The 11461-nt window shown below is 44.6% G+C and overlaps 2 protein-coding genes across 3 annotated transcripts; one reads left to right on the forward strand and one right to left on the reverse strand.

Annotated features, from left to right (window-relative positions):
* Positions 1–385: 385 nt before the first annotated feature.
* On the reverse strand, positions 386–5245 carry LOC138978402 (uncharacterized). Of its 2 annotated transcripts, none has more exons than XM_070351134.1 (2): positions 4831–5245; positions 386–4074 (listed from the first exon to the last, which is right to left on the reverse strand). In XM_070351134.1, exon 2 carries the CDS (start codon positions 4072–4074, stop codon positions 2983–2985), a length of 1092 nt encoding a protein of 363 aa, XP_070207235.1. In that variant the 5' UTR covers positions 4831–5245; the 3' UTR covers positions 386–2982. The 2 variants fall into 2 exon arrangements, with proteins under 2 accessions (XP_070207235.1, XP_070207233.1); XM_070351132.1 differs by having other exon boundaries at positions 4818–5245.
* Positions 5246–7644: 2399 nt separating this feature from the next.
* LOC138979219 (alpha-1,3-mannosyl-glycoprotein 4-beta-N-acetylglucosaminyltransferase C-like) lies at positions 7645–9854 on the forward strand. Its single transcript, XM_070351996.1, has 2 exons — positions 7645–8602; positions 9160–9854. Exons 1-2 carry the CDS (start codon positions 8045–8047, stop codon positions 9412–9414), a joined length of 813 nt encoding a protein of 270 aa, XP_070208097.1. The 5' UTR covers positions 7645–8044; the 3' UTR covers positions 9415–9854.
* The last annotated feature ends 1607 nt before the right edge of the window (positions 9855–11461 follow it).

Consider the following 11461-nt stretch of genomic DNA (forward strand, 5'->3'; position numbering starts at 1 on the left):
AACATATAAATTATTTTTTTATAAAACGATCCAAAATTACTTTTATTTTATTCTTCATCATGTTCTGATTCCAAAAACATTTAGTCAAGTTTTGACTAAATTTGTTAACATAAAGGGGGAATCGAGACGAGGGTCGTGGTGTATGTGTGTGTGTGTCTGTGTGTGTGTCTGTCTGTCTGTGCGTGTGTGTGTAGCGCGATTCAGATTATACTACTGGACCGATCTTTATGAAATTTTACATGAGAGTTCTTGGGAATGATATCCCCGGACTTTTTTTTTAAAAATCGATAAATGTCTTTATGTCGCGACACCACTCTCACATTTTTACACATATACACACAACTTCCATCCTCATACCGCACCATCTAAAACTTCACCCTGATAGTAACATTTCCAACATTTATTGAGCTGGTATATACACATGTGTATCCACACGTCCACAAACTCCCCTGACTGGGGTTCAAAATTCCACGAGCAACAAACTTGCTGCTGTACATTCCTCTTTAAGCAAAAAACCCCCCTGACCAGGGTAAAAAGTCTATCCAAGTACAATCAAACATTTAGCTGTTCTGAGTCACTACTCCTCAGCCACAATTACATAAGTTCAAAACAAACATATTGTTGTTCAATCAGGTTAATACTTTTTGGCATAATCGGGCGCAGAGTGGGGAGATAGACATAACCACAGGCAGCAATTATCCACTTTTTTAAACACAAAATTTAGAAATGCACCCCCTCCGCTTCTCTGTATCCAATTGCCCTCATCTGTACCAGCGAATCAGCAGGCCCCTGGCTGACGTCTCAGCTCTGTTTTGCCCATTACGTACTATACTTGCAGAAGTAATCTGGTGGAGTCCACCAACCAAATCACTCTGTTTAGCACGCCAACCCCTGGCTCTCACAGGGTGAGAAAGACTAGCAATGGATACAGGTCGGTAATGGTGCAGCCACAGGACCCTCCTCCACTGAACCAGGCCACAACAACATGGCCTTTTGTAAGGGCTCAATCCTGGGAGGATCCTGCAGATATCGTTAAAGTTACTGAATAGTGTGTGCTTCCAAGCAGAATTACTTTCGCCTGTGGCCATGTCTATCTTATGCCCCCACAAAGCACCGTAACACAACAGTAATGCAAAAACACAAGCTATAAAATGATTAAAATTCACAAAAACAACAAGCAAAAACAAAACCAAAACACGTTGTAATGAGATTCAACCCCTTTTACTTAATTGACTAAAATAAAATTAAAATTATCCTTAACTTATAGAAGGGTGGGTGGGTGGTTTTAAATTGAAACTGCTATGCTACTGTTGTAGGTCGAGCAAAACCAAGGTGACTAGTATAGCTAGACAAATTGAAGAAAACTGGAGCTATAAATTGCGCCACAATTTCGGTGCTGGTCTAACATCCAGGGTGTTTTGTCTCCCGACCAAGCTGTTTGAGAATAACCCAAAATGCTGACACAGTAGCCTGCTGAATAGGAATAAAACCAATTCAGCATACAGGGGTACGTCGTTCGCCCGACATAACAACATTTAAGATTGAGGCTTAAATGTCTTTATGTCGCGACACCACTCTCACATTTTTACACATATACACACAACTTCCATCCTCATACCGCACCATCTAAAACTTCACCCTGATAGTAACATTTCCAACATTTATTGAGCTGGTATATACACATGTGTATCCACACGTCCACAAACTCCCCTGACTGGGGTTCAAAATTCCACGAGCAACAAACTTGCTGCTGTACATTCCTCTTTAAGCAAAAAACCCCCCTGACCAGGGTAAAAAGTCTATCCATGTACAATCAAACATTTAGCTGTTCTGAGTCACTACTCCTCAGCCACAATTACATAAGTTCAAAACAAACATATTGTTTTTTCAATCAGGTTAATACTTTTTGGCATAATCGGGCGCAGAGTGGGGAGATAGACATAACCACAGGCAGCAATTATCCACTTTTTTAAACACAAAATTTAGAAATGCACCCCCTCCGCTTCTCTGTATCCAATTGCCCTCATCTGTACCAGCGAATCAGCAGGCCCCTGGCTGACGTCTCAGCTCTGTTTTGCCCATTACGTACTATACTTGCAGAAGTAATCTGGTGGAGTCCACCAACCAAATCACTCTGTTTAGCACGCCAACCCCTGGCTCTCACAGGGTGAGAAAGACTAGCAATGGATACAGGTCGGTAATGGTGCAGCCACAGGACCCTCCTCCACTGAACCAGGCCACAACAACATGGCCTTTTGTAAGGGCTCAATCCTGGGAGGATCCTGCAGATATCGTTAAAGTTACTGAATAGTGTGTGCTTCCAAGCAGAATTACTTTCGCCTGTGGCCATGTCTATCTTATGCCAACAAATTGCTAGCAATTTACCCCACATCTGCCCGCCCTAATTATACCTATGAGCTGTCTCTCTAAGTTCGCAACAAAGAGTGTGTTGCCCCACTCGCTGAGGTGTACACCATCTGCGGCGAGGCACCGGCTGTCGTTGCTTATGTTACAGCAACTGCTAGATTAACTTAAAATGAAAAGTTATTCTATTATACGCCTAACTTACCACCTTCCCCCCCCCCCCCCTTCAGATGAACACTTGTTATTGTTGCGAATTGGTTTTAACAACTTGTCCAATTTACGAAACCTGTGAAAATCCGCCATCTTGTGTCACTGGGTTCCCTAAGTTATTCCCTTATGTATACCCGTACGGCTTGTGATTTCCACCTTCCCAATATCTTTATCTCTTCCATTGTCCTACCGCTTATGACAGCTGTAGTTGCAGCTCCAATACGGAACGAAGGAGAAGAAAATCGGTTTACCTGCCAGCCCAGGGTGGCCGCACCCTTTTTCAAAACTGCCTGAAATTGGTACCTTGTTAAAGGAGCGCCACTGAAATGCTTAAACAGAAGACCTGGTCCGGCTGGTCTCGCACTTATGTAGGCTCTCATGCACCGAACTGGGCACACCTGGCGATGACTACCTACTGTCGTCAAATGTATCACTGAACCTATCTGATGATGTGTTGGTAGCCTCCCCTTTCTTGCGACAACTGACTTCTCCATGGGAGGAGCTACCACAGCTTGAACAGGCGTGTCTGTATGAGCAGTTGTCGCGAGTGCATCCCCTTTTTCTGTTGAAATAATGGCACGCGCCCCCACCTCTTTTGGCACTGTCCCCCCCTTGGGCCGACTGAGCTGGAGGTGACCTAACAAGGGATGAGGTCACACTTGGTGGCTTACAGAACAGCTGCAACCACAGCTGGTTGTCGATGTTTCCCCACGGTCGCGTTGGGTCTGCTTCCTTTACTGTGCGGAATTGCTGGTCATAGAGCAACCAGCCATTGCCCGGGAAATCCCGGGCCGCGCCTCTGATTAATTCCGCATAAGCCAGCATGTCCTGCAAACATTCAGGGTGGACCACCAGGTATACCGACATGTAAATGTGGAACGCACTGGTCCACTGCGCCAAGGACATTTCTCCTTTTCCCCTCTTTTCTTCCTTTGGGACCAGGCGCCCCTGGTCGTCCAAGACATAGGCCACTGTCTGCCTGTCCTCTTGCCTGTCCATAAAGGATTTGGCAAGGAGAATTGCCAGGTCGATGGATTTCCCCTCCACAATCTTTCTTCTGACATCATGTGCCACTGTTATAGAGAGGTGGTCCATTCTATGACCCCTGTGTCCTCCCGCCCCTTTCTCGAAAGCGTCTTCCAAAAATCTCAGCCTCTCACGTAATTCCCGTATACTTGGATCGGTTCCGCTCGTGGGCGCTGAAGTGCGGGCATCCGACGATGTTGTCGCATCCTGTCTGGTCTCTCGCCCATCATCCCACCAGTCTCGCTGGCTCGGGCCAGGCTGCCCATGGCCACCGTCTCGCTGGCTCGGTCCCGGCTGCCCATGGTCCCCGTCTCGCTGGCTCGGTCCCGGCTGCCCATGGTCCCCGTCTCGCTGGCTCGGTCCTGGCTGCCCATGCCCACTCGGCCCTGGTTGCTGCTGCACTGGGCTGCGTGACCTCAGTCTGGCTGGTCGCCTGCCAGCCCCCCGGCGTTGAGGTCGTCCTCTCCCAGACATCTGTAACACTCAGACTATAACTAGTTGAATTACCGTGTTAGAACCCAGTGTTGTTCTTCCTTCTGCCGTTTCTGTAGCGGCAAGGTACAGCCTGATGTGACCACAGCTTTAGGCCCCCCTAATTATTTAAGGTTCTTGCCCAAGTATTTTTTAGTAGAACTTGTCCCCCCTAAATTCGACAATTAAAACATTTCTGCGTTTGATATTAACCTTTTCAAACTTATTGTGATTGCTTTTCCTTCATTATTAGTAATCACTGTCAAGTTCTGTCCTCGAATTCCTTAGTTCCCATTGAAAACAGTACAGCACTACATGGGAGGTAACTTGTGACCCCCTATGAAGAGTACTCTGTTATCCGGTAGTTACCTCCCTTCCTTTAATTTACCCTTACATCCATGGCAAAACGAAACCGTCATGTTTTCCAAATTGTCGTGCTGTACCAAAATTGACTGCGTTGTCAATCTCCTATCCCTGTAAACGTGACCAGGCAAATTACAACATGCCCCCGGCCTTTACTAGCACCAACTTCCCCCCTTTTCTGCGACTATTATGAGTGGCTGCTGACTCGGTCACTTCGACAGTGTGCGTAAGACGATCAGCTCCCGGCATGTATCACCCCTTTCCAATATGCTGACCGAATTTTGCTACAAAATACACGAGCTACAAGGCGACTGCTGAGAAAGTTGTGGTATCCTAGAGATAGGATTCCCCATGAAGAAGTGTCAGTCAAAAGTATTGCCTACCGTGAACACTCACCACACCCCAGCAAAAAGTAGGTCACGGTGTCGTGGCCGCCGGTTCCGCGGTTTTCCTTTGTCTTTCCCTCGACTCCGATGTGACTCGTCAGACACTACCAAAACTTCGTTCTCCTCGTCGAATCGATGTAAAAAGTGAATTGCTTTTAAATTGAAACTGCTATGCTACTGTTGTAGGTCGAGCAAAACCAAGGTGACTAGTATAGCTAGACAAATTGAAGAAAACTGGAGCTATAAATTGCGCCACAATTTCGGTGCTGGTCTAACATCCAGGGTGTTTTGTCTCCCGACCAAGCTGTTTGAGAATAACCCAAAATGCTGACACAGTAGCCTGCTGAATAGGAATAAAACCAATTCAGCATACAGGGGTACGTCGTTCGCCCGACATAACAACATTTAAGATTGAGGCTTAAATGTCTTTAATGACGTCATATCCGGCTTTTTGTAAAAGTTGAGGCGGCACTAGTACTGTCACACCCTCATTTTTCAATCAAATTGATTGAAATTTTGGCCAAGAACTCTTCGACGAAGGCCGGACTTCAGTATTGTATTTCAGCTTGGTGGCTTAAAAATTATTTAATGACTTTGGTCCTTAAAAATCTGAAAATTGTAAAAAAAACATTTCTTTTTTATAAAACGATCCGAAATTATGTTCATCTTATTCTTCATAAATTTTTGATTCCAAAAACATATAAATATGTTATATTTGAATTAAAAACAAGCTCTGAAAATTAAAAATATAAAAATCATGATCAAAATTAAATTTTCTAAATCAATTTAAAAACACCTTCATCATATTTCTTGTCGGTTACTGATTCCAAAAACATATAGATGTGATATGTTTGGATTAAAAACACGCTCAGAAAGTTAAAACGAAGAGAGGTACAGAAAAGCGTGCTATCCTTCTCAGCGCAACTACTACCCCGCTCTTCTTGTCAATTTCACTGCCTTTGCCACGAGCGGTGGACTGACGATGCTACACTCTACGGTCTTGCTGAAAAATTACAGTGCGTTCAGTTTCATTCTGTGAGTTCGACAGCTTGACTAAATGTTGTATTTTCGCCTTACGCGACTTGTTATTACTTTACTTGCAACTGAACAGAAGTGATTATTAATTTCATCTGGCGAAATATCGTTTTCGTTCCATGATGTGGTCTTTACACATTTATTAGTTAAAAGATTAATGGCTTTCCATGTTTCCTTGGAACTCTTGCCTTTCTTAAGAATGTTTTCGAAGAACTGCTTTTTTGACTGTCGAGTCATATACTGACATTTTGCTTTCTGTGTTTTGTACTCTTCAGATTGGCGGTCGATCCGGCATAGATAATCTCGGTAATGTTGGGCTTCTATAATTTCAGGAGTGATCCACCCTGGCCGATATGAATACTTAATTCTTCTTGACCTTTTAGGTGCATGTTTATCTAAAACTTCGCGAAATATAGAATACCATGTTTTTAAAGCGTCATCAGGATTGGTCTTGTTATATATCTCACTAAACGGTGCAGAACGCAGGTCTTCAAGAAAAAGTACTTCATTAAACTTAGCAAATGACCTGTACGTGAGGACAGTATGACCAAGCTTAGGAATTTTCACACCTTTTTTTGACCATGTACAGCAAATAGGGAAATGGTCGCTCAGTTATGCCTATGACAGGTACACAGGTTTCTATTACATGTTTTGAGTCGGTAGAGTATAAGTGATCAATGATGGTACTGGATGAGGGCGTGACTCGCGTTGGCGTATTGATCAGTTGGGACATATTAAATACAGTAGTAATATCTTTCCAAGATTTATTAGATTTCGTCATGTCAATGTTAAAGTCCCCCATGAGAAGAATCTCTTTTGATTCTAACCAAACTAAATCCATCATGGTTACAAACTTGTCAACCCAGTTCGCTGGTTCAGCTGGATTCCGATAGAGAAATCCAATCAAAATAGGAGATGCATGCTTTAACTTCACCTCTGTCCATATGCACTCCACACCAAAATTTTCAAACTGAGGTAAGCGCTTGAATGTTATATGTTCATTTATATAAACTAAAAGGCCCGTTTCTTTAGGATTTTTTGGGTCCCTTCGTATAGTTTGTAAACCGTTGATAAAAATTTCTTTATCGTCTATGCAGGAGTTAAGTCTAGATTCTGAGAACCCAAAAATATGAAACCCCCTGCCATAAGACTCACTGTTCTGAACAACCTGGGAAACATCAGACATTTTGTTTACAATATGATTGATATTAAGGTGTCCTATACGAAGGCCTTCAGTCACAGGCCAACGATTGTGGTCATATAACTTAGTCATCACGTTAAAAGTATACAAAGCAACAACACAAATGAAACAAAATAATTAAGCAAACAACAAAAATTGTATGAAAGGAAACAAAAATGTTAAAAAGATGAATACTATTTAGTAGCAAACAGTGCTCAATTCAACTTCCAGGGAACAATGTAAGAACACACAAAACGCTGGAAATAAAATTGTTGAACAAAGCGATTGGAAATGAAACATTAATTAACCAAGAAACAATGCGGTTGACACACAACGATGCTATGATGAATATCAACTCGAATTCCGTAGATACAAAAGTTACTGACAATCCGAATACACAGTGGGAAAATTACAAAAATTGAGAGAGAGAGAGAGAGAGAGAGAGAGAGAGAGAGAGAGAGAGAGAGAGAGAGAGAGAGAGAGAGCGGTGAGAGAGAGAGCGGTGAGAGAGAGAGAGAGAGAGCGGTGAGAGAGAGAGAGCGGTGAGAGAGAGAGCGGTGAGAGAGAGAGCGGTGAGAGAGAGAGCGGTGAGAGAGAGAGCGGTGAGACAGGCAATCCAGCAGACAGACGGATCGAGACAAACAGAGAGTAACACTCAAACAAACAAAACAAGATGACAAATACGAACAGAACAAAGAACTGATCATTAATATTGTTATGTCTGCTCGGGATCCCTCCTTGCCATTAAAGACACAAACCCCTCTATTCTTCTTTTCGCTTTCAGAGGAGGTACGCCAGAGAGTTAGCAGAAGGCGTTCTTCTTGTCATAGGAGGGGCCAGCACAGAGTTCTTGTTCAAGGAATCTAAAATCAAACGAACCTACAACGACAGCGTGGACAGGGTGTTGTGGCGATCGAAGCAGAACCTCGACTACGCAGCGATCATCGAGTTCTGCACCAACCTGTCCACGTATTACCTTCACGTCGAAGATGACGTCGTCGCGGCGCAGATGTATCTACGTCACCTTCGCGATTTCATCAAGGCCAACGCTAGGACTCCCTGGGCCATGTTAGAGCTCTCCCCGCACGGTTTCATCGGGAAGCTGTTCAAAAACAAAGACCTTCCCAAGCTGGTGATGATCTTGAGGGCGTTCTACCTCGAGCAGCCCTGCGACTTCCTCATCAAGCCCTACTTCATCAACATCATGACGCAGAAGAAACCCATCGTGCGGAAATCAGCGCTCTTCTTTCATAAAGGACAATTTTCTTCCCTGAAAAACGTCACGCGGAAAATTGACAAATATTCTGGTGGTGCGGTGGTTAGAAAAAACGCGGAATCAGCCGTGAGAAAAATTGCCATGGTGACACGGGCTCACAAAAACCCTCCCGCCAAAGTGTACGTTAACATGACGGAGTTCAACGGTAACCATATAAGCGGCGCCTACGATCCTATGACGCTAGGCTTCTTCTGGGCCAGAGACGTCAAAGCGGGCCAATACGTCCGCATCTTGTTTAACACGCCGCAGAAGGTGGAGCGGCTTGTCGTGGAAACTGGGTTTTCTGACAAGGTAAAGTTGACACTTTTTGTTAAAGAGCTCGCCTCGTTTCAGTCAGTGTTTCTGTTGCTACAGATTTTAGTTTCGTGCGATCCCTCATAAAGACCTTAGTCTATTCGAGCTAGGTGTATTATTCATTTAAAAAAATGAGTTCCGCTATTTCTCTCTCTCTCTCTCTCTCTCTCTCTCTCTCTCTCTCTCTCTCTCTCTCTCTCTCTCTCTCTCTCTCTCTCTCTCTTTTAAGTAAGCCCTCTTTAGGGCGAGAGCTAGATGTCAAAAAGCCACTTAATACCCTCGAGCGTTAAATAAAGAATTGTCATTGTCCTTGTTTCTCTCTGTGTCACGTTTGCAGTTGAAGGCGACATTTGGAGATTTGAGAGTGCTCACTTTTCCGTCACATACGTGACGCGCGCGCGCGCACAGTGACACACACACTCGTACTCAGTCATACGCACGCGCGCGGGCGGCTTGATAGATTCACGATTAAATATTTGGTCCTTTTTATTCATGATGACTTTTCTCACGAGAGATGAGTCTAAGCTACTGTTTGTCTGAATCATATGTTGCAGGAACGAAAAGACATTCTGCGCAAGGGTAGCGTAGAGATGGGACTGGATGTACCAAACATGGCCGCCGGGACAAACCGCTGCCCGAACACACACAAAATGGGTGAATTCCAAGATGGCAGCTTTGACGCTACATTAACGCTAAAAGATGACGTCAGATGCATCAACATCGTTGTCGACCAGACGCAAACAGAGTGGTTGATAATTCGTCAAATTTTAGTTTTTGTGACAAAAGTGCCAGTGCCTCCAAAAATGTAGCCAAACGGGTGATATACTTTTTTTCGCGCTGTGAGATACGAAACTGAACATACTCAGACTGTGATGTGTGTGTGTGTGTGTGTGTGTGTGTGTGTGCTCGCATGGTGTGCGCGCGCGCGCGCGTGGGTGTGTGTATGTGTCTGTGTCAGTACATGCGCGCGCGCGCGTGTGTGTGTGTGTGTGTGCCGGTGTGTGTGTGTGTGTGTGTGTGTCCCCACGCGCGTCCGTGCGTGCGAACGCATTTCCGCATTTATGAGTAGTGTTTACTTCAGTCGAATATTTTGTAGCAAAATGATTTTCCTCTGCAGTACGTTTTCTGTTTCTTTACGTTTAGGACTTGTTTTTCGCGTTTAACATAAATATATGTCACACGCTTTCCTTCTTTGACACTACTAAAGCAAACGTGTGCAAGATTGTATGTTACACGCTTTACTAGGAGCATGGCACAGGGCCGGACTACCGGGGGGGTTATGGGGGTTGCGCAACCCCCCCCCCCCCTAGCCTAAACATGTACCTTACTTATTTAATTTTTTTTTATTATTGCTTATTTTATGCCGTTTCATGCAAGGAGCGACCATTTTCCTATCTCAGAATATGACCTACCCGTCAGCTTCAGGGGGCGAAGCCCCCTGACCCCCACAACGAGGGGTGGGGGGTGGGTTCTAGGGTTTCCGGACCCCCCCCCCCCCCCCAAGGCAAAAAATAAAAATATTGAATGAGGTATGCATTTCTTTATTTTACATTGAGTTTCCATTTTTGGGGTATTAATCAGTGACAAAATCTGCTGCCTGAAACTGGTAATGATCATCCTCAGAATGCACCAGATTGCACCATTTTGCATCCTTTTTTTCAAAATTTTCCGGGGGGGCATGCCCCCGGACCCCCCTAGCAAGCTAGGCGCTTCGCGCCGTCGGCTCGGCGCTTCGCGCCTTCACACCCATATCTTCACAATATACTTTTCAAAAAAACCAGTCATAACATGAACTGATCCGCCCCTGCCGCCAAGGGGGACATCCCCCTGGGCCACCACTGGCAACCCCCCTCCCCCCCTCCTCTTCGCCTAGTCCGGCCCTGTGGCAAGAACGGATTCAAACTCAAAATCGTCCCTCCAAAAGTTAACAAATGCACACACGACTTTTATTTCTCTTTCTGTTATCGTTTCTTCTCTTTACAAATTCTTCAACGCTCAGAATACTGAAAACGGCATCAGTCCCAGACGAGATCAGGCGAATTTAGCTTCCCTTGGAAAGTGGCTCGCTCAGGAGGCCTGTTACACTATAAGGACAGAGTTCTGAACATAGATGACAAAGATTCTGGAATGAACAAACATTTCGCGGATGCAGACACAGAACTTGAAGACGTCATGAAGAATGCATGCTTCAAAAGATACAGACTGTGACGATGACTGTGATGTCATTCACATATACCGAGACATCATTCACAGTTGTTCGGTCACTTCCATCAAAAAGTAGATCTCTCCACAATGGCTGCTCCTGTGTTTAGGTTTGTCAAGCTTGAGTACACAAAACATGTTTGTTCTCTCCTCTGTTGAAGCTGTGAGACATAAATGCTATTCCGACTTGGTCGTGTGACAGAGTTTTCTTCCACACTCGATTAGCTGATGTCTAACTCAGCCTGACAGCTTCGTTAGACAATCAACGTAATCTCGTGTGAAAGCCGGAAAACGTGTCACACGACCAAGTCGGAAGTAGCAGGTAATGTCACACGCTTTCCTTCTTTACCACTACTAAAGCAAACGTGTGCAAGATTGTATGTTACACGCTTTAGCAGCATGGCAAGAACGGATTCAAACGGCTCAGAATCGTCCCTCCCGAAAGCCAAAAAAATGCACACACGACTTTTATTTCTCCTGCTGTTATCGTTTCTTCTCTTTACAAATTCTTCAACGCTCAGATTACTGAAAACGGCATCCCAGACGACAGTACTGTTTCCGACCTTCGCCAATTTAGCTGCCCTTGGAAAGTGGCTCGCTCAGGAGGCCTGTTAGTCTGACACTATAACTGAGGACAGAGTTCTGAACATAGAT

This window comes from Littorina saxatilis, linkage group LG10, assembly GCF_037325665.1.
Source record: "Littorina saxatilis isolate snail1 linkage group LG10, US_GU_Lsax_2.0, whole genome shotgun sequence".
Classification (NCBI taxonomy): domain Eukaryota; kingdom Metazoa; phylum Mollusca; class Gastropoda; order Littorinimorpha; family Littorinidae; genus Littorina; species Littorina saxatilis.

Coding starts and splice junctions, on each gene's coding strand:
- LOC138979219 (XM_070351996.1), top strand. CDS start 8,045: ATGTATCTACGTCACCTTCGCGATTTCATCAAGGCCAACGCTAGGACT. Junction 8,603..9,159: donor AAACTGGGTTTTCTGACAAG/GTAAAGTTGACA, acceptor CATATGTTGCAG/GAACGAAAAGACATTCTGCG.
- LOC138978402 (XM_070351134.1), bottom strand. CDS start 4,074: ATGTCTGGGAGAGGACGACCTCAACGCCGGGGGGCTGGCAGGCGACCA.